The sequence below is a fragment of the Saccopteryx bilineata genome, chromosome 2 (assembly GCF_036850765.1).
Source record: "Saccopteryx bilineata isolate mSacBil1 chromosome 2, mSacBil1_pri_phased_curated, whole genome shotgun sequence".
NCBI lineage: Eukaryota > Metazoa > Chordata > Mammalia > Chiroptera > Emballonuridae > Saccopteryx > Saccopteryx bilineata.
Window position 1 is genome coordinate 245,701,518 of NC_089491.1, and position 27,893 is coordinate 245,729,410.

A 27,893-nucleotide genomic window follows, 5' to 3' on the forward strand; every position below is an offset into this window, starting at 1 on the left:
CAAGTTTTAATGTGATTCAAGTTGATTCCCTTAGAAACCACAAGATTTGCCGACTAGCAAATGGGCATGACCTGGATAATGATTCCTTCTGTCTGGTGCCTCCGCTACCTGCTGTCCTATACAAATAGTTCAGTTCTAAATCATTTTAGCTTCTGGAATAGCATAAAGGACAAGAGTGCTTCTGTGTGTTTGTCAGAAGTAGACTGAAGGTGTTGGATGGAGAAAATGGATAGGCCTGGATTGTAACATTTCTGAAAGAAGGCAGGAAGAGAGGGATTTTCCAAGTTGGAAACAGGGTTTGGGAGGGAGCAACCAGAGGTTCTCTTTCTTCCTCTTGCTTACCCTCCCATTGTCTTCGATTTTCCTGGTGAGGCACCCTGTCACGAGGGTACTTTCTGTTACCTTTTCTCAGAAAAATATGAATTCGAAATATTAAGAGGAGAAGAAAGGGAAAGGAAACTAATACTTATTAATGTCTGTTCTTTGCTAACTAAGGTTTCAATAGATCATTTAATTATCCTACCAAATCTACAAAAAGAAAGGACAATTCTGATTGTGCATATGAGGAAATAGGGGCTTAGGTGAATTAATAACTTTCCCCAGTCACAGAGAGATCAGGTAACAGACAGGAGAGGAGAGGAGAACTTGGTGACAGCCGACTCCATTGCTTCCACTAACCCCTGCTCACTAAGTACTGAATTTAATGCTTGCATTTTCTTCTTTCCTCCCTCCCTCCCTTCCTTTCTTTTTTTCTTTCTTTTTGATAGTTAACATATTTTAGCAATAAAGTATTTTTAATTAAGGCATGTACATTGTTTTGTTAAATATAACTCACACTTAATAGAGTACAGTATAGTGAGAACATAATTTTTATATGCATTGGCAAACCAAAAAGTTCATGTAACTGCTTTTATTATGATCTTTGCTTTACTGCAGTGTCCTGAAACTGAACCCATGATGACTCTGAGGTGTGCCCATTACTCTGACACTGGCTCTTTTGTCTCCCTCTTCCACTTTTAAGGACTCTTCTAATGACATTGGGCCACTTGAATAGCCTAGGATCATCTAGAATAATTTCTTTTCTTTCATGTCAACTGACTAGCAACTTTAAAAATTAAGAATTAACCTTAATCTGCAATAAAAGCTTGCATTTCCAACAATAATCTATAGTTGGCAAGAACCTTTGCTCAGAAGGTTCTCGTCTGAGGTAGGGTGTTTGAGCTAGATTTAGGACCTGGTGACACATAAACTCTGGAGTGAATGGACCATTCCCACATAGAGAATGTGTTGGTCCCCAAGCTCTGGATACATTTCCCTTTAGAAATAATAATAGCCATGGTATGTGGCTTCCTAGTCTGGTCTACAAAACTTATCTTATTTATGAAGTACCGTATTTCCCCATAGATAAAATGCACCTTAATTTTGGGGCCTGAAATTTGAAAAAAAAATGTATCGCATAAAGTTATTGAACTCAAGTTTTATTCATCATAAAATTCATACAACTTCTCATCACTGTCACAACTCCCATCCATTAGCTTGTCCTTATCTGTGCCTGATGACGAATCACTGTCTTCATGTATTGCCTTGTCCTCAGTTCCATCTATGGCATTTGAAATGCCACAACCACTGTATTAGATGCATCCAGTTTTTAGACTCCATATTTTTCAGAAAAGGGTGCATCTTATACATGGGGAAATACGGTACTTGAAAATGGTACTAATGGTACCTCAGAACCTATCATGCAATGATGTTTCTCTGGGGTAAAAATGACTTGTGATCCCAGAAACCTATTTCTTCTTATTTACAGTGAAACTGGGGGTTATCCCAGCTCCAAGCCAGTAGTAGTGGTTTCCTGAGCCCAGGCAGGGATTATGGACTCCGGCAGAGCAGAGGATATAAGGAAGCAGTTGAAGGAGCCCTCAGGTGCAGTACGGGACAGGGCTGAGCTAAGGACTCCAGGGTTATGAGTGAGCGGATGACTGGGGCTATAAACCTGCAAGGTGGGGGTTGCAGAGATAGGCTGCGTGCCTCATGACCATCAACCTCCAAGGTCATATCTCAGCCCAAGCAGTGTTGATTTTCTCTTTAATATGACCCACTGTCTATTCTAGTCCAGTTCCCCCTTCTCTTCAAAGGCACCCTTTTCTTTTCTCCTGAAGGTCCCACGTGAGGATCCCCTGACTTGACAATCCCCTCACTTTCTGGAACACTTTGCATCTGCCTGCATGCAAATCTAATCATGGTCAATATTCTTTAGTTGTGTGTCCATTCCTCCCACACCCTGTCCTACAGAATAAAGCCCTTTTTGAAATGATGAACAAGACCCATCTAGACTCTAGCCCACTTCTCCACATCCCTCCACACTCTGCCTTCTAGTTTCAGTGACAGCAGCTGAAATGCTGTCAGTGCCCAGGATGTGTCATGCTGTCTCAAGCTTCCTCAGGCCAGTCCCTCTGTCAAAAAGGTTCTTTCAATCTTTCTTCTTTTGTTAACTCTTGATCAGCCTCTAAGACCCAGCTCACAATGATCTCCTGAAACTCTGCCTGACCCCTAGGTGGGGAAGTGTCCCTCCTTGTGCTCCTCTGTGTTCCCCATTCGCCTCTCTGTCCCCTTTTAAAATGACAACATTATACTGGAACCATTTGTATGTGTGTCTTCCCCAGTTCCGTGAATGTAAACTTCTTTCGGGGGAGGGTCATGGCTCGTTCTCTCGATACCCCAGCACCTACCGATTCCTGATTCCTCGCTGGAATTCAACAAGTGAGGATGATTTCCTAAAACTGCTCGTAGTGGATGTTCCTCTGGAGGGAGGCCCTATTCTCTCAGCTGTGGGGAGTGCTGTCTGCTAGGGCTCACAGCTGAGTTCCTCCCTACAAACTGCCCTTGGCCAAAGGGAGCTGCTATGCCCAACCCCTCCTAATGGGTATTCAATAGCCAAAGGATGGTTCATGTTGGGTAACAACAGCCTGGGTCGTTGGCCTTAGGGAGCCATCCCAACTTCCCAAGCCTCATGGGTTTGGCTTAAGTGTCTGTCATACCTGCATGACAGTGACACTTCTCCTTGGGCTCAGCCCTGCCCACCTAGCTCCTCAACAATAGAAGCACTACTCAATAACCCTGGGCCTGCAGACCTCCATTTCAGTGTCTGTTCCCGAGGAACCAACTCAGAACAGGCTTATTGCTTCCTACCAGGTCTTTCCCTGTTGCCCTGTAAAACAAAATGCATTTTCCAGCTTCTTCCCTGCTATGTGACACTAGAAGCAAGTGTGAGGTCTTTCCTGGGGGGAAATACAAAGACTATAAGGAGGCTCCTTCAGTACTCCTTCATTTCTTCCCAGAAACATTTCACTTTGCCAACCCCTCCCCTTAACTCCTCCTATTTAGCCATGTAGACCCAACCAGAGAGATTTAAGCAGACAAAGGTAATGGTGAATCTGACTGAACAAAGGAGTCGGTAAAGATTAGCAAGCGTTCACGAGCGAGCTCCGTCATCGGCTATCCTGAGTATTTTACAGCAGGAGCTGAGGTGCGATTAGGGCCAAGCAGTGTTCTTGGGAGTGGGCAGGCAGTGTGGGTGGCTTTCACCTGCTCAGCCCAGCTTCCTCTTCTTCTTGGACACGAGTATGTACCTGCGGATCAGCCCAGACGAGGGGGTGAGGTAGGGTGTGGGCAGCTGCACTGAGGGTGTGATAGTGAAGCTTGTGCCAAAAGGGGGACTGTTGCCTCTCTGCAAATGTAGACCCTTTTCTGAGATGAAGCAGAAAGGAGATGGAAATAGGCATTGCTGGTAGCAACGACTCCCAGCAAGAAGAAGAGGGAAACCGCACGCAGTAGCAAGGCTCAGGTAAAGACTTTTCTTCCGGACCTGGAATACCCAGTTGTGACAGTAGCTTAGTAGTGACCATCCCTGCTCCAGGGCTGTGACAATGGGAATGGAAATCAAGGTCCACCTGTATTATCACAATTAAAAGGTTATTGGGTAAAAAGATTTTTCTTACCTTCATGCTGCTTTTTCTAGGCTTTTTTCCTTTTTCCAGTTGAAACAGATAGCCTTCAGAATTGCTACGACTAACTTTCCTTTGGTATCTTTGGCTGCTCAGTGAACTGAGTTGGGATTCAGTGTCTATTCTTGACGGTCTGGGTGGAAAGGGGACGCTGGCGGCGGCCCCCTCCCTGGGCTGCACCTCAGCCAGCTGCAGTAAGGCCTGCTGGTGCTGGTCCATGATGTGAGCCAGCCGTGAGTCTGGAGATGCGGGGGCAGCTCGACTCTCAGAGGGAGAAGGGAATTTCCTTAGTGGGAGAAAGAAGCACAGATCTGTTCGTAAGACCTGGATACATACCTAGGACTTCTAGCATAAATGTCTTTATGAACCATTATTTTGATATATTTATTACTCTGTAAATCAAATGGATGACCATTAGCTTAAACTTTTCATAAATACATTGATTTCTTATCTTAAAATGTTTCTATCTTTTTTTTCTTAGGATAGTCTAGCTCTGACTTAGAATTTTCATTTAATGTATTTAAAGTAGAAAAAGAAGCCACTGTTTGGAAAAATCAAAACATTTCCCACTCCAAAGTACAAATATGGATTAAACAAACATCCTTTCAAAATATAGGTGAATTTGTAAGACTCTTCAAAGACCAAAAACTAAAAAACAAACAAACAAACAAAAAACACTAAAACTAAAGCAGATTTTGCATAAGCTGAATCTATGGCTTTCTTAGTGGAAGTTTTGGACCTACAAGATTGAGTTTTAACATTTAACACTGGCACTGGGTATGTGAGATCATAACCCCGTGTGGGGCAGGGGGACAGAACTGGGATGCCTGCATGAAGTTCGTAACCCTCGAAGAGCTACATCCTCCATAAAAAGATGGATTAGTGAAAAACTCATTCAGCACCTTGAGAAACAACAGGCAAGCTGTATTGTCTTGGTCAAGGCTATGAATTGAGGGGAAAATCCCTGTGAATGCAAGGGGAAAATATTTGGGGTTCAGATTTACCTTACTCACATAATCATGGAAATCCAACCCCAAGAAATTAACATAATTAACATAAAAATGATCCTGGAGGAGGAATACCTCTGTAGTAACTGGTGGTAACCAACATAAAAGTTCTCTGGAGGGATATACTCTCAGCCAAGTCTGCCTGGCAGTCTACAGACAAGATGGCTAAACATAAGTTTACAATCCGAAATCACGCACATGCACATGAAGCAGTAGCATATTCCTAAGAAGTTCAGATAATAGAATATTAGATAATATTCATAAAGAAAGCAGGCTTAAAATTATTAAAGACATGAAAGAAGCAACCAAAACTTGTGGAAACATATTTGGAAAAAAGAACAGGAAGGTTTTAATCAGAACCAAAAAGAAATTCTAGACATGAAAATTATGCTCATTAAAATTTACAACTCAATGGTTACATTAAAGAGCATATTGGACACAGCTGAAGAGAGTTATTGCACTGGAAAACTCATCAAAGGAAATTTCTCAGAAACAAGCACAGAGAGATAAAAGCTGGGAAATAAGAAACAGAGTTAAAAAGACACAGAGTCTAGAATAAGAAAATTTAATATACATGTATTTGGTGTTTCCAGAGGGGAAAAAAATAAAACAAATATGGAAGACATAATATTCAAAGGGAAAATAAGTGGTAATTTTTTAGAATTTATGAAAGAGATGAATCCTCAGATTTAGGACTCATAGACAAATAACAAGCAGGATTAAAAATTTCATACCTAGACAAATCAGAGTGAAACTTCACAACACTACAAGCAAAAGAGAGAACTTAAAATGAGCAAAAGAAAGCCAAATTAAAAACAAAAAGAATGATGATTATATCGACAACTTTTAAAAGAAACACAAAGTAGGAGATAGAAAAATAAGGTTTTTAAAGAGCTTAGTTCTTTACCAGGTTAAATTACAATTTAAGACAGAGGGTAAATAATTTTCAGGTAAGTTTACCAGTGACACACACACTTGCTGAAAGAATTTCTAAAGAATCTACTTCAGGAAAAGAATAAAATAGAAGCAAGAATATGAGACAAAAACATTAATAAGCAATTAGTTAAATCTAAAACACCATTCACTGGAGGGAAACCAAAATGCCAGTGGGGTAAGGGAAGCTCCACTCACCTCCGCCCAGAACCAAACTGGAATTACAACTAAGATATAGAACAATCAATCTGAATAATCAACCAAAGACTAGCTGAAGAGAAGTATTATAACCAAGGATTTATAGAAGAAGCCACATGAGACTGGTAGGAAGGGCAGAGATGGGAAAAGGGCTGACCCCACCCTACAGGCGGCAGCTGAGATTCTGTAGGGATAGTTCAGCTGCAAAGGTTCCCCTTAGAAGAGAGGTCTCAACCCCATGCCAGGCTCCCCAGTCCAGAGCACCAGAGCTGGGAAAAGGTGCCCGCATAACATCTGGCTGTGAAAATTGGCAGGGGTTCTCTCTGTCTGGGAAAGACAGGAGTCCATTAGAGACACAAGCACCCTCTTAAAGGGCCAATGAACAAAATCTCATTTGCAGCCACTTACCCTGGGTTGTAGCAGAGGGAGGGCGGAGTGGGCTGCAATCACATGAGGAGAGTCTGAGGTTTGTGACTCTGGGGAAAGACTTGAAAAGACAGCTGCCAGGATGCCTGTGCTGAGTCCTTCTCCAATACTGCAAACACCATCTTTCTTGAGTGAAGCGCTCCCCTCCATAAAGCATCAGTCAGGGGGAATGTAACAGCCTCACCCTTTGGACTCTGCTGCTCACCTGGTGGAGCTTGAACTCTGCTGAAGGGTTAGCTGCCTGGAGCGGAGGTGTAGAATTCTGGACAAACTCAGGGGGTGTCCGTGACTGAGAAGTGTGGCTTCGAGGCAAGAGCCATTCCTCCCACTTTCCCATGAACCTGGCTTGCCTTAATGGGAGATATGATAGCCCCACTTGCCAGGCTTCCTGTGGTTTCCACGCAACTCCTGGTGGCAGCCCCACCTTGCCTAGGTCTAGATAAAATCCAAAACTAACTGAGTTTTGTGTTCTGGGGCAGAGGCCATTCCCCCATCCTCCACCCAAGCATGACTGGCCCTTCCCCTTCGTGGGAGATCCACTACCACAATCCTCCTGACTCCTGTTGGCCCTACCCTGCTAAGATCAGGCTCCTGGCAGAATTTAGAACTGACTGACTGTGTGGCTCATGATGGCAGCCATTTCTCCCTCACACGCCTGACTGGAGCAGAGCCCTTCATTCACACGGCCAAACCTTGGCTAAACTCTGCTGGCCTCCTCCTGATGACTCCCTGAGACCCCACCCCAACACAAAGGTGTGTGAGCACCCAGCAGGTGGCAGTTAGAAGGGTTATTCACTGGGACATGTGTTGAGTAGCCTCAGATCCAGCACTGGCTCAGGGTTTAAACCTGCATCAATCTGGTGAACACCACTTGTCCCTGCTTGGTGCCTCACCGAGAACCTGACTCATGAAACTGGAGAACCACCAGAGGTTCTTTCAGTGCCTGAGCCTAACTGGCAGCTGGCAGGCAGGGGCAGTTAGAGGCAGATCTTGGGGGATATTTTGGGTCTTTTGCTGACCTGTCTCCTGGCTTAGTGCTGGTGGAAACAGGCCTTCGTGCATAGCTTGGTCCTTCACATGCACGTTCAGGCCCAGCAGAAGCAGCCACAGAATGTGGATTCCTTTGTAGCTCCAAACAGGTTGCAGGGCCAGTTATAGACAACATCTGACATTAGGCTTCACCAGACTTCCTCCCCCAAAGAGACCCAGAATCAACACATCCAGTGGCCAGTTTCAGACAACATCACACCAGGATCCAGTGGGCTTCACAAACCACATATCCAAAGGGATATCTCATCGGGCACCAAACCCAGTTAAAACAAATTTCACTTCCTATGGTCAGCACCTTCACAGCAGCTCATACACTGTGACTGGCTGATCCTCACAGCCAGCCTGAGGGTCAGGTCCATGCATGAATTAGCCAACAGCAATCAAACTCTATTACACAGGAGGGCCCAAGACCCCACAGAAGCGACCCTCAAGGAGCACCCAGATCAGGTGATCAAGGAGACTGCACCACTGGGTCCCACAGGACACTTACTGTATACAGAAGGCCACCACAAAAAGACTGGGAGTCAGAGAAGATCTATTTAACATGTAGAAACAAACACGAAGAGATAGCCAAATAGGGAAGTCAAAGATACATGCCCCAAATGAAAGAACAGGAGAAGTCTCCAGTAATAAAGCTAACTGAAATGAATGCAAGCAATTTATGCAATATAGAGTTAAAGAAATAGTTATAAGCAAAAAAACAAAACAAAACAAACAAAAAAACAAAATTCATAGACACAGACAACAGTATAGTGATTACTGGGGGGGAGAGTGGAAGGGGGAAGGTGGAGGAGGATAAAGGGGGTAAATGAATTGGGTGATGAACACAAAATACAATATACAGATGATGTATTATAGAATGGTACACCTGAAACCTATGTAATTTCATTAACCAATGTCTTCCCAATAAATTCAGTAGAAAATAACAATGTGAAAAGTAAAACATCATGAGTCTATATAACTATAGTAAAAGTAATAATTTTGGAGATATAAGGTTCTGGATAAGATGCTGAATGATAATAAAAATGTATGGCAGAAAGAGTGATTGGGTAACAACAATCCAATGATCTTGAATATGTTCTTGAGGAGAATAGAAACATTAATTTACCACCAAACTAGTTAAGTACAGGTATTTCCCAGGTTACAAATGAGATATGCTCTGTACTTCAGCTGAATTTGTGTGTAAGTGGGAACAGGTACACTTACGTATTAAATGCAACTTAGATGTTTGTCATAACACAGTATTTACTTTTACCTTTCTGTGCATTTAAATACTTAAACATTTTCAAACCTACAGAACATATCTCACTCATAACCCAGGGACTACCTGTATATATGTTAAAAAAAAAAGAATAGAAATATAATATGTATTTCCAGATCATATGGAAATGTAACATGAAAAAGTAACAGAGAATATTCTCTCAGTTCAATAGAAAATATAAAAAGGTGTAAAGAGAAAGGTGATTAGAATGGACAAATCAAGATGGTAAAATAAATCCAAATACATGAATACCACAATAAATTTAAGTAGCTTAAAGTTGAAATCTGCCCACAAGCAACAAAACAAAGCCAAACAAAAACTACTAATAATTTAGTTTTACAAGAAAATTCTATGAAATCTCCAAGTAATAGATAACTCCAATTTTATATGAAGATGTAAAAACGGGGGAATCTTCCCAACTCATTTTATAAGGCTGATATACCTTTTTTAAAAATTATTTTTATTTATTTATTCATTTTAGAGAAGAGAGACAGAGAGAGAGAGAGAAAGAAAGAAAGGGGAGAACAGCAAATATCAGCTCCCATATGTGTCTTGGCAGGGCAAGCCCAGGGTTTTTTTGAACCGGTGACCTCAGCATTCCAGGTCAACGCCTGATCCACTGCACCACCACAGGTCAGGCCTGATATCACTTTGATAACAGAGTGCTAATGAATCAAATCAAGCGAATTATTTAAAAAAATACAGTATGACAAGTTAGGTTAATCCTAGGAATGAAAGATAGTGTAATATTAGAAAATGTTAATATATTTAACCACATTAAAGAATTAAAGATGAGATTTTTTTTCAATTGAGGCAGAAAAAGATTTGATAAGATTAAATATCCATTCATGATAAAAAGTTCTTTGCAAAAGGAATAGGGCTAAAAGGAATTTTCCTACCTCTTTCCCCTGCCTCTGTACCAAAAATTAGATATTATTTGTAATGATAAAAATGCTAGAAGCATTCCTTCTAAAGTCAGATAAAAAAGACATGCAACTATCTTTTCTAGGAAGCTAACTATGAATGCATGTTCCATACCTCCAGTTATAGCACTTAAATGTCTCCTGATTAATTTATATGTGTAAGATTGTCTCCCTTTGAAAGTAAGCTCCTTGAAGGAACCCATGCATCATACTACTTTTGTATTTTCTGTCCATTTTAGCATTCATTATACTCAGCACATAATCAAGTGTGTAATAAACACATCTATCTGATTGAATGACATCAAGCAATGTCCCCAGAAGTAATACTTAAAATAGTTTTCCCTTTTTTCTGATTGTAAAAGTAATACATCTACACTGTAGGGAACTTCAACAGTTCAGAAAGTATAAAGAAGAAATTAAAAGGAATCCCAATCTTTCTTGCCAGAAATAACCACTAGTGACATTTGGGTGCCTTTTTCTTCTCCTGTATGCATTTTAATATAGTAGAGTGCAAACTCCTTAGATGTAATTTTGCATCTTACTGGTTTTTTTTGTTTTTTTTGTTTTTTTTTCCTGAAGCTGGAAACAGGGAGAGACAAACAGACTCCTGCATGCGCCCGACTGGGATCCACCCGGCACGCCCACCAGGGGCGAAGCTCTGCCCACCAGGGGGCGATGCTCTGCCCCTCCAGGGCGTCGCTCTGTTGCGACCAGAGCCACTCTAGCACCTGGGGCAGAGGCCAAGGAGCCATCCCCAGCACCTGGGGCCATCTTTGCTCCAATGGAGCCTCAGCTGCAGGAGGGGAAGAGAGAGACAGAGAGGAAGGAGGGGGGAGGGGTGGAGAAGCAGATGGGCGCTTCTCCTGTGTGCCCTGGCCGGGAATCGAACCCGGGACTTCTGCACGCCAGGCCGATGCTCTACCACTGAGCCAACCGGCCAGGGCCTCTTACTGTTTTCTTTTTGTCGAAGCCTTTCCTCATAACCATAATTTTGAGTGGTTACATGATAATAAACATCACCCCTTACCTAGACAATTCCTTATTGTTGGATTATTGTGGTCGTTTCTGGAAACATTTCCGTGCATACATATTTTTCTGTATTTTAGATTCTTTTCTTAGGATAGGTCATTACAGTGGTGGTGCTCATATGTTTCCTTCAAACATTATGTAATCCTCAAAATATACTCATCTTTTCTGATTGGGTTTCTAGTCCTTCTCTCCTTCTCCCTTCCCTCTAAGCTCGGATTTAACCAGAGCGGAAAAAGTGGAGGAGATAGGGGGGAAATGCCTGAAAAGTGGACTACTTTAGGCAGAAATCAGAGCCAAGGACATTGCTAGGTGAATGCTTCCTTGCACCTGACTACCCCCTGATCCCACTTCCCTGCCACCAACTTCCCATTCTCCTTCCCGTCTGTCTCCGGCAGTATCTCATTTCTCCTCTAGAAAACCACTTGAGAAAAAAGCCTTCTTACCATAATATTTCCAAGTTCTTATATTTTGTGTCTGTATAAGTTTGTTTGGGTTGCTTCTTGTTTTCAGTTGCTCTATGAACGTTCTTTTTAGGCTGAAAGCCTTTGTGACTCAGGGGCACTTGTCTCTGGGTAATTCCATTAAGACAGTTCCAGTCCATATCGGAAAGAGAATTGATGTGTAGCTGCTGGTATGAAAATATTTTCTCTTCCTGGTCTTTGTGTCCTCTTTTTTTATTAAAATTTATCACTGAGTGATATCCAGAAGAGTTTTCATACAATGTCTCGTCAAAAGTCTGCTGTGGTAGAGCAAATTTATTGGAGGTTACTTTGGGGTCCTGGACCCTAAGTGCACTTGGGTGTTGTAATTCGTTGCTAGGGGCATTCATAATCACAACTGTTTCATGCTTCATTGAAGTATCCATAGGCTGGTTTTGATTTTGTTGCTGTCTGGGAGTGTTGTTCATGTTTCTTCGAGTGACAACCAGCTCTTTAGTCCCCAAAGACTTCAGGCCATGATTGTGTTTCTGCTTTTTTCTAATCTTGTGCTTGGCTGGCCTTCTGGAAGGTTGCTGACCATTGATTGCTTCAGAAGACTGACTTCTTGGTGCATTATTTGATGTTGCATTTTCATATTGAGACCAGTGTTCCTGGAAATTCCAAAGAGATATATTTGGTTAATGTAAATTTAAAAGATTGGTACTCTTCACAGATTTTAAGTTAGTGTTTTTCAAACTGGGAGTTGAGACTTCTAGGAAGGTGACCGTGGAACTGTAAAGAGGTAAAGACTACAGAGGAGTCTTTCTTAATTTCAGGCAAGGAGAGGGTATTTAGCTGAGTATTCCTGCTGACCATTTCAGATTATGAATTTTCTAGAAAGAAAGATAGAGTTTTGAATGTGCTTTTTATCAAGGACATGTCTTTGACTTAAAATGTTACAAAACAAAGAATTAAAAAGTTGGGGGGACGGAAAAGGTTTATTTCTAAAGAGCTACATACAAAGAAAGTGCAAATGTGTATCAAAATATACAAGTTTACTTTAACTACTATAAATATTTTTAAAATATTGACCAGAAAGAACATCAATGATCTGCTTTATCAACCAAGTACAAGTTAAGTATAAAATACAATTCAGATTATCAGATCTTTCTACTTATATAGTTCAGAAGCTAGAAATGACCTCTTCGCCAGATGAAATAAATTAGATTTTATTCAGAGGATTATAAAAGAATCTGCACTGTGATAGGACATCTGTAAAACCACAAGGGTTGTTTTGCTTCTGTTCCCTAATATAGCCTTAGGCAATCAAACATCTGGGGGAAATATTTCAATTTCACAACAGTCTTTATGCTTTTCAAAGTCTTGTAACAACAAAATGTATTCCTGATATAACAGATACACTATGTAACTATATTGTGCTAAGCCAATTTAGAAATATTTTCTGAGGAATAAAGCACTCATTACTTTGTGAAAAACTAGCTGAGTCAAGAGGCCTTTGGAAAGAATGATTAAATGCTTATTGAAAACAGTACAATTACCATATGCATCAGTGTGTTTTATAACTGCAACACATTTCTTCCTTTCTGAGCACACATATATAAAATCTCTATGGTCTGTATTCATACAACATTAATCAAAATATGCAAGTTACCTGGATCATTTGAGAAAAAAGCTTAAAGTGAATAAATCATAGATTCGCTTAAAATATTTGTTTTAGCTTGCTATGAAGAATGATCGAAGTATTGTAATGGGTTCAACTTTTATATCACGTTTCTGGTGTAATCGCTAAGATGTCTATTCCTGGTGTAATCGCTAAGATGTCTATTCCTGTATAATATGAAGTGTAATTCTATTTTGAGTGAAATTTCATTATCATATTTTTTAGTAAGAATGGCTTATAATTTGAAATTTAGAATATGTTCTCCTTAGAAGAGGACTGGTCAAATTCTAATGAGCTCCTCTGAACTTTAAATTGTATCTTTGGTGCTCCAAAAAAGCAAACTTCCTTTTCTGTATTCCAATTAAGATAGGTTCTTCCTAAAAAGAAAAAAACAAAAGTGAAGCAACTATGAGTAGATACTTCTCATCTCTCCCCTTCCCCTCTCTCTTTCCCTTCTTGTCTCTCTCAAAAAAGGAAGAAAGAAAGGAAGGAAGGAAGGAAGGAAGGAAGGAAGGAAGGAAGGAAGGAAGGAAGGAAGGAAGGAAGGAGGGAGGGAGGGAGGGAGGGAGGGAGGGAGGGAAGGAAGGAGGAAGGTTGGTTCTTCCTTCCATGCAGTACATAGCGTACTGAGCTGCATGGGAGAAATGTGGGTACACAGCTCAAGAGCATCCTTTCTTGTAGCGGATCCAGAAGAGAACTGTTATTTTACAGTATTCTAGGTCTGCTCATGACACATAGTGGCTCTTTTAGTGGCTGTCATCCCTGTTCATGAAGAACAGAAAGGACCCTCTTGGCTATGACATATAAATATTTATTGATGCTGCTAAGGTCATTCTTCTAAATATTTGTTCTGTCTTTTAATTGCTAGAAAAAAAGTGACCAGAAACTCTTTTACTGCTGCCATCCAACTGTAGGTATCTCAGTTCTCTCTCCTCAGTCCCACCAAAAAAAGAAAGAAAAGCCTACCAGGAATTTCTTTTCCTAGAGTAACAGACCTGAAGTCTTAGGTCACCACTTGGTGTTAGTCACATTACATCTTTGCCACTGACAATTCAGGTTACAATAGTATTCTTCGTGGGGTGTTGTGTCAACAAGACCAAGGACTCATCATTCCATGAAACTCCAATTGTCTCAAGCATTAAATTCGCTATTCGTGGACATGTAAGTGTCCAGAGATGCCATTTCAGTCCCAGAAAGGAAGACGTTGATGGGCTTGATGTGGTTTCGCTCACCTTCCCAGCAGCCTACTTGAGATCTGTGGTTTACTGAAGATTTATGACCCTACAATGGAGGCATCAGGTGTCACTCTTTAGGTGGCAAGACCCGAGTCCCCTGAAGTTAATATACAAAGCCCTTCTCAAGCTATTTAATCTCCATCAGCCCTGAAATCCTCTATTTCATCTGGCTCTCCCTGGGGTTCCTTTGTTGCCAGCACGCACAATCAGTCTATACTTCATGCACTCAGAATAACTGCTTAAAGGCAGTGGGTTTTCTTGGCACACATGGAGCAGGGGAGCAGGGTCCTTCAGCTGGACTGTTAGCATCAGGGAATCCTGATGCCTAATGCTAGGATGATAATTTCTTAGTAAAACATGTGCTTAGTTATTAATGTTTGTTCATACTGTGTCCTCTGAGAGAAGTTGGCCCCCAACCCTGTGAACAGCAGGCAGCACCCAGGGATTTTCTCTTTTGTGGCTTTGCTGTTCACATGGTCTATGCAGAGGGGAGAATATATTCTTATTTCAACCATGAAGCTCATCTACTTTAAAACAAAACCCACTCTTGCTCTTAAGGTGAACACATATATAACTTTCTATGTCTCTGGCAGTTACCTGATCAACCTTGGAGTCTTGAGGGTTGTGGTCTGGGGTCCAAGATGAATTCTGACATAGAGAACATTCTGTTGTATTTATTAACAATAAGGCACCCGAGAAAGATGGTGGTGTAGTTAAACATGATAATTGCATCCTCCCACGACCATACAAAAATTGCAAGTAAACTACAGAATGACCATCATTCAGAACTTCCTGAAATCTAGCTGAACAGAAGTCCTACAGCAGAGGATATAGAGAAAAAACCACAGTGGAGACTGGTAGGAGGGGTGGAGGTGTGGCAGGGGATGGTCCCACACCCACATGTGGCTGCTAAAAATCAGGAAGGATATCTCAGGTGTGAAAGTCTCCTCTGAAGAGTAAGGAAGCCTAGCTTTACACCAGGATTCCCGACAAAGGGTTCCAATGCCATAACTTCTGGCTGTAAAAACCAGCAGGATTTGTGGCTGAGTGAGATAGAAGGCTGCTGGAGTCCCAGGAGTTCCTCTTAAAGGGACCACACACAGACTTCCTTGGACTCACTCTCTTTGAGCTCCAGTGCTGGGGCAGCAGCTTGAAAGGCTTATGGAGACCTTGCTTGCTGACTTTTCTTGAAATTTCCACGTCTCCAGTTTCATAACATTGTTCTATCCTGGACAGCTTTCTGTCTCTCTGGCAATGCCACTGTAGCCTTGCCTTTTGCTCTCTATTTCTCCTTCTGCTCATCCTTAACATTCTGCCATTCTCTGTAGGCTCCTGTTCTTAACCCTTCCCTATTCCCCCACGATTTACAATCCCTGGGGCATTTCAGCACTTCCGACATGTTCAATGCACCGATGAATTCTAATGATGGAGATGTATGTTGCTAAGTCAGATGTCTCTCTTGTGTTCTGTGCCCAGATCAGATACAAGCAACTCCAAAGTCAACATCAGACCTGCCCTGTCCTCATGTCCTCCCACTTTCTTCCCAGCACCAAATCCCTCCTTGTCTTCCTCAGTGGTATTGATACCACTAATCAGATACTTGCTAAGCTTTGCTTTTGGGTCTAGCCCTCAGCCTTGAATCAAATAAACTCTAAACCTTTCTTTAGGTTTGAAATTTCGTTCATTGACATCTTGGTGATGTGAGCAGGGTTTCAGAGAAAACCATCCAGGACCACCCTGTGGGCCCAGACCTGGTGTAGGCACCACCAGAAGGGTCCCATTATGCCCCACACACTCCTTACTTCCTTTTAGGGGACCTTGGGTGAGTTCTCTCTTGGAATTCCAGACTTTCCTACTTTTGGTCACAGGTCCTGAATTTATGTGAGCTGTTATTAGAAAGTCCTCGAGGTGGCACCAAAAGATAAGGGTTGGTTGCACTGAAATTAACTCCCCAGATAGCAAAATAGGAAGGCAGAGAAATGCAACCCAACTGAATCAAGAGAAATCCCCCCAAAAAAGACATTTTGAATGAGTCAGATATAACCAAATTACCAGATGCAGAGTTTAAAATAATCATTGTTATGATGCTCAAAGATCTTAGAACAACAATAGATGGTCATTATGAACACCTAAATAAAGAGATAGCAAGTATAAAAAAGGACATTGAAATAATAAAATAGAATCAGTCAGAAATGACAAATACAATATCAGAAATGAAGACCACAATGGAAGGAATTAAAAGTAGTATGGATAAAGCTGAGGATCAAATCAGTGAGTTAGAGAACAATCCGTGAGTTAGAGGAAGGAGTGTCTGTTTTTATCTTTCATTTGGGATTGCTTTTTGAGAATATAATTTAAAAAAAACCTCTTTGCTAGTTAAATGAGAAACTGAACTCATTCAGCTCCAAAGAAAAGGGACATCTACTCCTTCTAGCCTAAATGTTGGGTATCCTTAGGTAACTCAGAATCATTGTGGGTTGTCTGAGAAATTGCAAGGCATAGAGTGGTCCCATAGGTAATTCAATACATTGTAGTTAAATAACTGACTTGTCTGGGAAGTGGCAATTAAGGACAGGTCGTCCTGTGCTTCAAGTTCTCATGGTTGTATTCGACAGCCAGAGAGGGACCCTAAGGCACATAAGAGGGTTTAAGAGACTCAGGAGGTAAAAGCCCTCTAGGAAGTTGTTGGTCAAATACATTTGTAAAATATGATTTTTATGTTTGCTCACTTATAGTTTGCATTGGGGGCTGGGCAGTGCCAGGTATATGTAGTCTGTGAAATTGCAAATTACCTTCCTGCTTGGGAAGGGTCATTGTTTTGCTAATGTTTGCTGGAGGAGAGGTAGAAGTTTCATGACAAAAAGTTTTGAAAAGAGAGAGAAGAAAGAGAAAGAAGCCATATTTTGCAGAGAGAGCAGAGAAAATGCAGAGTGCTGAAGAAGAAGCCATGTTGGCAGAGAAAAAGAAGGTGCACAGATGGGGAACTAGGGCTGAGGGGCTTTGTGAATTCCCCTAAGACTGGTGGGGCATTTGATTGTAGGAGAAACCAGAGAAGATTCTCCTGGTTGTGGAACAGGAGAATCTGTAAGGGCTTTGGGAGCTCTGAGTGAGGGGGAAGTGGAATTCTCTGTGTGTTTGCTCATTGGCCCATGCGAGACTTTAATAAAGGAATGGCCCACCACTTTTTGGCTCCACTGTTTCTTTTCCATCTGCCTGAATCCAGTGTGAACCTGCATGTGAATGCACATGATGACAGTGGCCCCTAGCCCTACAGAAGTCAACCCACAAGCAGTACACTGTAACCCACAACATAATATTTCTATAAGCTTATTCAGATTCTACAGCTTTCAAAAGAGAATTAAATTTAAAATGGGAACTTCTGCTTCCAAGGCATACAACCCCAGAACAAACAGCCGTCCATTAATACTCCCAGAGAATTAGTGTACAATTCATACAAAGCGTTCACTTGTGTGTAGTTAAAGAAATGGTGAACACAGCCCCTTCCGTGGAGGAGAGGCAGAAACAATAGCGACAGCCACAGTGGGCCAGCACCAGCAATGCCCATACTTGAACGCCAGAGGCAGCGACACAGGGGGTGGCGGGCCGGCAGACAGACCACACCTAGGGAACACAGAGGCAACATTCATTGTACTCCAGTGGCCACACCCTTCTTATACACAGACAAAATGGGAAGGCAGAGAAATGCAACCCAAATGAATTAAGAGAAATCCCCAGAAAAAGACATTTTGAATGAGTCAGATATAACCAAATTACCAGATGCAGAGTTTAAAATAATGATTGTTATGATGCTCAAAGATCTTAGAACAACAATAGGTGGTCATTACGAACACCTAAATAAAGAAATAGCAAGTATAAATAAGGACATTGAAATAATAAAAAAGAATCAGTCAGAAATGACAAATACAATATCAGAAATGAAGACCACAATGAAAGGAATTAAAAATAGGATGGATAAAGCTGAGGATCAAATCAGCAAGGTAGAGGACAAGATAAATAAAGGCATGGAAGCAGAGCAGCAAAAAGAAAATAGACTAAAAAATTCTGAGGAAACTCTAAGAGAGCTCTGTGACAACATAAGAGAAATAACAACCATATCATAGGGGTTCCTGAAGAAGAAGAGAAAGAACAAGGGATAGAGACTTTGTTTAATCAAATCACAATTGAAAACTTCCCCAAACTGATGCAGGGAAAAGTCACACAAGTTCAAGAAGCACAGAGAATTCCATTAAAGAGAAGCTCAAAGAAATGTACACCAAGACACATCATAATTAAAATACCAAAGCTAAGTGATAAAGATAAAATATTAAAAGCTGCTAGAGGAAATAAGGCTATCACCTACAAAAGAGCCCCATAAGGATAACATCCAACTTCTCAACAGAGAATGAAGGCCAGAAGGGAATGGCAAGAAATATTCAAAGTAATGTAGAACAAGAGCCTACAACCAAGACAACTTTATCCAGCAAGGCTATCATTTAAAATTGAAGGAGAAATAAAAAGCTTCCCAGACAAAAGAAAACTCTAGGAATTCATTACAACCAAACTAATGCTGCAAGAAATGTTAAGGGGCCTGTTGTAAACAGATCAAAGTGGGAAAAGAATATAGCAAAAGAGGAATACAGCTTTAAAGAATAAAATGGCAAGAAACAACTACATATCAATAATAACCTTAAATGTAAATGGATTAAATGATTCAATCAAAACACATAGGGTAGCTGCGTGGATAAGAAAACAGGACCCATACATATGCTATCTACAAGAGACACATCTTAAAACAAAAGATGCACATAGACTGAAGGTAAAAGGATGGAAAAAAATATTTCATCAAATGGAAATGAAAAAAAAGACTGGGGTGGCAATACTTATATCAGACAAAATGAACTTTAAAACAAAGGCTACAGTAAGAGATAAAGAAGGTCACTACATAATGATAAAGGGAGCAATCCAACAGGAAGATATAACCATTATAAATATCTACGCACCTAATATAGGAGCACCTAAATATATAAAGCAGACTTTGATGGATATAAAGGGTAAGATCAACAGCAATACTATAATAGTAGGGGATTTCAATACCCTACTAACATCACTAGATAGATCCTTAAGAAAGAAAGTTAACAAAGAAACAACAGACTTAAAGGACACACTAGATCAACTCGATTTAATAGATATCTTCAGAACCTTTTACCCTAAAGCATCAGAATATACATTCTTTTCAAGTGCTCATGGTACATTCTCTAGGATAGATCACATGTTAGGACAGAAAAGCGGTCTCAACAAATTTAAGAAGATTGAAATCATATCAAGCATGTTCTTTGGTCACAATGGCATAAAACTAGAAATCAACCACAACAGAAAAACTGAAAAGTACTCAAACACTTGGAAACTAAATACCATGTTATTAAATAACAAATGGGTTAACAATGAGATTAAAGAGGAAATAAAAAAATTCCTAGAAACAAATGATAATGAGCACACAACAACTCAAAATTTATGGGACACAGCAAAAGCAGTACTGAAAGGGAAGTTCAGAGCATTACAGGCATACCTTAAGAAGCTAGAAAAAGCTTAAATAAACAACTTAACCCTGCACCTAAAAGAACTAGAAAAAGAACATCAAGTAAAGCCCAGGGCTAGTAGAAGGAAGGAAATAATAAAGATCAGAGTGGAAATAAATGACATAGAGGCTAAAGAAACAATACAGAGGATCAATGAAACCAGAAGCTGGTTCTTTGAAAAGGTAAACAAGATCAAAGAACCTTTAACCAAATTCACCAAGAAAAAAAGAGAGAAGACTCAAATAAATAAAATTAGAAATGAAAGTGGAGAAATAACCACTGACACAACAGAAATATAAAGTATTGTAAGAAAATACTATGAAGAACTGTACACCAAAAAATTAGACAACCTAGATGAAATGGACAAATTCCTTGAAACATATAATATTTTAAAAATCAATCTGGAAGAATCAGAAAACCTAAACAGACCAATTACAACAAATGAAATAGAAACAGTTATCAAAAAAGTCCCAACAAACAAAAGCCCTGGGCCCAATGGCTTCACAAGTGAATTCTACCAAATAGTCAAAGAAGAACTAACCCCTATCCCTCTCAAGCTATTTCAAAAAATTCAAGAGGAAGAAAACTTCCAAGCTCCTTTTATGAAGCGAGCATAATTCTGATTCCAAAACCAGGCAAAGACAATACAAAGAAAGAAAACTATAGGCCAATATCCCTGATGAATTTAGATGCTAAAATTCTCAACAAAATATTAGCAAACTGGATCCAGCAATATGTGAAAAAAAAATCATACATCATGATCAAGTGGGATTTATTCTGGGGAGGCAAAGCTGGTACAATATTTGCAAATCAATCAATGTGATTCATCACATAAACAAAAGGAAGGATAAAAACCACATGATAATTTCAATAGATGTAGAAAAAGAATCTGATAAAATCCAGCATCCATTCATGATCAAAACTCTCAGCAAAGTTGGAATACAGGGAACATATCTCAACATAATAAAGGCCATCTATAACAAACCCACAGCCAACATCATACTCAATGGGCAAAAATTAAAAGTAATCCCCTTAAGATCAGGAATAAGGCAGGGGTGCTCCTTTTCATTACTTTAATTCAACATAGTTCTGGAAGTTCTAGCCACAGCAATCAGACAAGGAGAAGAAATAAAAGGCATCAAAATTGGAAAAGAAGAAGTAAAACTATCATTATTTGCAGATGATATGATATTGTATATAGAAAACCCCAAAGTCTCAGTCAGAAAAGTACTGGACCTGATAAATGAATTCAGCAAGGTGGCAGGATATAAAATCAATACTCAGAAATCAGAGGTATTTTTATACACCAACAATGAACTGTCAGAAAGAGAAATTAAGGAAACAATCTTCTTCACTACTGAAACCAAAAAAATAAAGTACCTAAGAGTAAATTTAACCAAGGAGATTAAAGACTTGTACTCGGAAAATTGTAAAACATTGATAAAAGAAATCAAGGAAGATACAAACAAGTGGAAGCATATACCATGCTCATGGTTAGGAAGAATAAACATCATTAAAATGTCTATATTACTCAAAGCAATCTATAAATTCAATGCAATACTGATTAAAATACCAATGACATACTTCAAAGATATAGAACACATATTCCAAAAATTTATATGGAACCAAAAGAGAACACGAATAGCCTCAGCAATCTTGAAAAGGAAGAATAAAGTGGGAGATACCACACTTCCTGATATCAAGTTATACTACAAGGCCATGTACTCAGAACAGCTTGGTACTGGCATAAGAACAGGCATATAGATCAGTGGAACAGAACAGAGAACCCAGGAATAAACCCACACCTTTATGGGCAACTGATATTTGATAAAGGACATAAGAGCAAACAATGGAGTAAAGACAGGCTCTTCAACAAATGGGGTTGGTAAAATTGGACAGCTACCTGCAAAAAAATGAAACTAGCCCACCAACTTACACCATTCATAAAAATAAACTCAAAATGGATAAAAGACTTAAATGTAAGTCATGAAACCATAAGCATCTTAGAAGAAAACATAAGCAGTAAGCTCTCTGACATCTCTCGCAGCAATATATTTGCTGATTTATCTCCACGGGCAAGTGAAATAAAAGACAGGATAAACAAATGGGACTATGTCAAACTAAAAAGCTTTTGCACAGCTAAAGACAATAAGAACAGAATAAAAAGACAAACCACACAATGGGAAAACATATTCAACAATATGTCTGATAAGGGGTTAATAACCAAACTTTACAAAGAACTTGTAAAACTCAACACCAGGAAGATAAACAATCCAATCAAAAATGGGCAAAAGAAATGAATAGACACTTCTCCAAAGAGGACATGCAAATGGCCAATAGGCATATGAAAAAATGCTCAACATCACTAATGATTAGAGAAATGCAAATTAAAACCACAATGAGATATCACCTCACACCAGCCAGAATGGCGCTCATCAACAAAACAACACAGAATAAGTGCTGGCGAGAATGTGGAGAAAAAGGAACCCTCCTGCACTGCTGGTGGGAATGCAGACTGGTGCAGCCACTGTGGAAAACAGTATGCAGATTCCTTAAAAAATTAAAAATCAAACTGCCTTTTTTAAAATTTATTCATTTTTAGAGAGGAGAGAGAGAGGGAGAGAGAGAGAGAGAGAGAGAGAGAGAGAGAGAGAGAGAGAGAAGAGAGACAGGGGGGAGGAGCTGGAAGCATCAACTCCCATATGTGCCTTGACCAGGCAAGCCCAGGGTTTCGAACCGGCGACCTCAGCATTTCCAGGTCAATGCTTTATCCACTGCGCCACCACAGGTCAGGCAGAACTGCCTTTTGACCCAGCTATCCCACTTTTAGGAATATACCCCAAGAACACCGTAGCACTGTTTCAAAAGGCGAAATGCACCCCCATGTTTATGGCAGCATTGTTCACAATAGCCAAGACCTGGAAACAGCCCAAGTGTCCGTCAGTGGACAAGTGGATTAAAAAGCAGTGGTACAGCCTGACCAGGCAGTGGCGCAGTGGATAGAGTGTCGGACTGGGATGCTGAGGACCCAGGTTCGAGACCCCGAGGTCTCCAGCTTGAGTGTGGGTTCATTTGCTTTGAGCAAAGCTCACCAGCTTGGACCCAAGGTGACTGGCTCAAGCAAGGGGTTACTCTGTCTGCTGAAGGCCCGCGGTCAAGGCACATATGAGAAAGCAAGGAAAAGCCAGTCTCAGGAAGGGGAGAATCCGAGACAATTTATACTGCATTTATTAGAACAGAGTTTAAAAATCTAACTAAAGATGCTCCTGATCCCTAGGAAGACCCCATCAGACTTGCTAGGGAGTTTGACTTAGCTAACAGAACACATGATTCTGGTTTTTCAGACCTGTCCCATCTGACACACCTATTAGTTTCAAAGAGTAAGGTAACACAATAGTTAAATAGGGCTGGTTGGAAAAAAACCCAATTGTAGATTTTCTTAAGACAAAGAGAAACAGACCAGGATGGGGAATAGAGTCAAGAACTATACATGATGTCAGATGGGTACTAGACTTATTGGGGTGATCACTTCATGAGTTATTTGAATGTCTAATGACAGTGTTGTACACCTGAAACTAATAGAATGTTGTTTATTAACCATAATTAAAAAATAAAACTTAATTTAAAAAATTAAAATAAGTGTGGTCTGGAGGCCACTGGGGAGGAAGGATGGTTTGGGCAGTCCCTCTTTTTTATCGTCTCTGAAACTGGAATGAACTATAGTATTGTTGTTATTACTTTCACCACTGTGCATAGTTTTAATTGATGATGTCAACAGGCTCTATACAGCCTAGTGATTTTAAAGGAATTGTTCCTTCTTAAGCAGGGAGAAAACCAGGTCCATGAGGGTCTGTTCACATGACTTCAGACCCTCACTCAAGAAATTGGTTTCAGCCTGACCTGTGGTGGCGCAGTGGATAAAGTGTCTACCTGGGAATGCTGAGGTCGCCGGTTCAAAACCCTGGGCTTGCCTGGTCAAGGCACATATGGGAGTTGATGCTTTCTGCTCCTCCCCCTTCTCTCTCTCTCTCTAAAAAAAACAACACCTAAATAAAGTTAAAAATTTTTAGCCTGACCAGGCGGTGGCATAGTGGATAGAGCATCGGACTGGGATGCGGAGGACCCAGGTTCGAGACCCCGAGGTCGCCAGCTTGAGCATGGGCTCATCTGGTTTGAGCAAAGCTCACCAGCTTGGACCCAAGGTCGCTGGCTCCAGCAAGGGGTTACTCGGTCTGCTGAAGGCCCACGGTCAGGGCACATATGAGAAAGTAATCAATGAACAACTAAGGTGTTACAATGAAAAACTGATGATTGATGCTTCTCATCTCTCTCCCTTCCTGTCTGTCTGTCCCTATCTGTCCCTCTCTCTGACTCTCTCTCTGTCTCTGTAAAAAAGAAAGAAAGAAAGAAAAAGAATTAATAAAGGAATGGCCCACCATTTAAAAAAAAAAAAAAAGAAAGAAAGAAATTGGTTTCTCCTGATTCATCCAGGAAAACAGTCAGCCGGCACAGTTTCACATACATCTTCCCTGAAACAAAATATGGGTTTTTTTAATTTAGAAAACTAAATTTAACAGGGTGACATTAATCAACAAGGGTACATAGATTTTGGGTAAACATCTCCACATCATTTGGACAGTCGATTATGTTGTATACCCATCACCCATAGTCAAATCAACCTCTGTCAACTTATATTTGTCCCTCTTTATACCCTTCCTCCCCACCCCCTCTCCCCTCCCCACCTCCCACCCCTATCCCTCTGGTAAACCACTGTCCTCTTATCTATGTGTGTGAATCTCAATTTTGTATCCCACTTATGTGTGGAACCATAGAGTTTTTAGTTTTTTCTGATTTACTTATTTCACTCAGTATAATGTTCTCAAGGTCCAAGGTCCATCCATGTTGTTGTAAATGTCACTATGTCACTGTTTCTTATGGCTGAGAATGTATGTACATGTTCTTTGTCCAATCCTCTATCAAAGGGCACTTTGTTTGTTTCCATGTCTTGCCACAAAAAATATGGTTTCAAAGTAGTAAACCCATGGCCAAAAAACAACATCATCATGCTAGATTACTGGTAGTAGGCTTTCACATTCTGCAAAAAAGGGTTCCAGGAGGCTCTGGGGATCATGTTTAAGGGTTGTGTTCACCCCTCCCCCCACTTAGGGGTTCTATGCAACTGCCAATTCCAAAAGGAAACAGACTTGGAGCAGCATAGAATTGGACAATATTTTGGAATTCTGACATTTTTCCCCTTGAATTTTCTCAATGCCTTTCTTCTCTAAGGGTTTATAACTCTGAATATATATAGAGTGAAATAATGATCTTCCTCTAGGAAGATAGAACCTTTGAAAAAATGGATAGGGTTTGCTTGCTGAGCAAGCAATTGGCCCTTCCGGGCAGAGGCCAGTCTTACCCAGAGGAGGGTGTGTAATTGTTCTCAGGCATAAAAACACACTCTTCAGTGATAAGAAGTCAGTCACAAACATTACTTATATTCAGCAGTAACCCTTGACACATGTTTAAAATTAAATCCAGCAAGTAACCTTTAGCTGTTGGGCTCTTTGGTGCCAGTTGTGTTCAGGATCGATGGCAACCTTTTCATTCTCTTTGGCATTCTGAACAGACATCTTGTCAGTTACTCTGACTGGGTAGGAGATCTAAGAGGGCAAAACATATATAGCACAGTATTAGCTGGGTTCAGGCTGGTCTTAGAGCCATGGGGTTCAAGTGTCTAGAAAGAGGGCTGGGTTTTATTTTCAGTTCATTTCCAGGATTCATGTTAGTCTTCCAGGACCTACATTGTTCCCAAGGAAAATGGGAATAAACGATGTTTTCCCCTTCAGGCACGGTCTCAGAACTGGTGCTTTGAGGTCACACTACTAATTACTTTAAATGTTCTATACATACTTAGGGGACCCAGTTTTACGGTAGTTATCTGAACCAGATGGTGCAATTCATGTTTGAGTAGGCCAAACAAAATAATATAATGAAATACAATTACACTGCAAGATGATGATAACAATAGAAATAGCAATAGTATTTAATAAACATTGAATGCTCATAATATGCCATTAGCTGTCCCAAGTACTTAGCGTATATCAGTTAATGCTCAAACAACCTTATGAGGTACATACTATTATTATCCCCTTTTGGAAATGAGAAAAGTGAGGAACAGAGAGGTTAAGCAACATGCATGCCCAGAATCAACAGCTAGTAAGCAGTGGAGCCAGAAGGTATGACTCCAGATCCTGTACATATAATAGTTTTGCTAAACTAATTCACTTAGTAGGAACATCATCTTTGGTAGGATTTTTTGTTTGGCACTCAGTGAATCAGAATAATGTAGGTCAATGGTTCTCAACTTTGGTAAGATATTAGAATAACCTAGGAAGCTTTTAAAAAATATCAACGCCGTCCCATCCCAGACTCATTATTATATCAGAAGCTGGGGTGGGGGAATATCAATATTCTTTCATCCAACTCCCCCTGCCCCAGGCAGGTCTAATCTGCAGCCAGGTTTGGGAATCACTGATGAAGGCGACAATGGAAGATTTAGGTCCCCAAATTATGAAAGTCCTTCATTACCTCCATTAGCTACTTGTTTAAAATAAAGATAAAGAAATTAGATTGTCTCTGTCCTATGTGGAATTCTAGCCAGCAGGTAACATTTTATAAAGCCAAGTTAAAGTTATACAATGTGAACATTGGAAAGGATTCTGGGGGTAATCTATGCAACCTCTGGTCCTTCTATTCCATCCCTGGGATATGTTCATCCACTTGTTGCCTAAACACATTACCCTTCTCCTGGCAGAAGTTATCTGTCGGTCAGTGTTAGTATAGGTTTAAGGATCTTATATGAATGAAAGAGGAGAAAAGAGTAAGGTGGTGTGCAAACATTCCTTTTCTGTGCGAGACTGGGTCCTTTCAATCATCCCTCGGAGTAAAACGTTAAGATTTCTTAATTTTTTTTTTTTAAAAAACCCTAAACTGGGAATCAGGAGGCCTACCTGGTTTAATTTTTATTTATTTATTCATTTTTAGAGAGGAGAGAGAAGGAGAGAGAGAGACAGAAAGGGAGAGAGAGGAGAGAGAGACAGAGAGAGAAGGGGGGAGGAGCAGGAAGCATCAACTCCCATATGTGCCTTGACCAGGCAAGCTCAGGGTTTCGAACCGGCGACCTCAGCATTTCCAGGTCGACGCTTTATCCACTGCGCCACCACAGGTCAGGCCAAGGTTTCTTAATTTTTGTTTAATGGATGATGAACCCATAACTCCATCACTGAGAAACCTAAGTACTATAAAGCTCTTCCTTATAAGAACAGAAATATATCTTCCTTTTATTTCTATCCCTCTGCCCTCTGAAATAATATGGAATAAGTCAATCTCTCTTTCAGAAAACAGCCTGAAACTGTGAGAAGCAGACGAAGGTGTCTTTCCTAAGCATTCTCGTATTTGGAGGAACAGCCTTGAGATTTGCCATTCCTCCTGGGATGGCTTACTTGGTTTGGGCTCCTTTGGCTTTATCACCTGTAAACGCTGGTGCCCCCGCCACTTTCTAATGAGATTAATGTCAACATTTAGATTCAGGATTTTATACAAGGTGTAACTCTGGGAAGGCTGGGATTTAGAACCTGTCATGTTTGATTTCAAATTCTCTGCCCACTGCTGACTTTTACTTCCTACTTTTGCAGACTCATCTTCAATATGAAAAGAAGCCAAGGTATTTATTAAATGTTAAGTAATAAGCAAGCATTTAACAATGAAGATAATCTTATTCCTTACCACTCAATGTGATTTCTCTGACACAAGAAAGACAACATTTTGTTTCCTTTATTTTGAATGTAACCTTCCCTACCTGAGGGTCTACTTATCACAATTACTGTACTCGTGTGCATGTGTGCGTGTGTGTGTGTGTGTGTGTGTGTGTGTAAGCTTAGATACTTAAAGGTAAATCTGAAAATAGGAACAAATGAAAATAAAACTTTTTCATGCTTGAATTTTCACACCTTCTATCAGGAGCAAATGTACTATCTGGTGACGGAATTTTTCTGATTACAAATGGGAGTCACCAACTGGTTTTGAATGACTCTTGACTCAGCAAATGGAAAACTGCACAGCACCATGAAGCAGCTGACCTCGTGCTGTGTG

General features: G+C 40.4%; 1 protein-coding gene across 1 annotated transcript in view; it reads right to left on the reverse strand.

Moving 5' to 3' along the window:
• Positions 1 to 27,893, reverse strand: part of JHY (junctional cadherin complex regulator) — an 84,720-nt gene that overhangs the window by 19,437 nt on the left and 37,390 nt on the right. The window contains exons 4-6 of the mRNA XM_066255001.1: positions 25,289 to 25,402; positions 11,275 to 11,921; positions 3,999 to 4,290 (exon numbers count right to left, since the gene is read on the reverse strand). Coding sequence (XP_066111098.1) covers positions 3,999 to 4,290; positions 11,275 to 11,921; positions 25,289 to 25,402 — 1,053 coding nt within the window. The remainder of the gene's footprint in view (positions 1 to 3,998; positions 4,291 to 11,274; positions 11,922 to 25,288; positions 25,403 to 27,893) is intronic.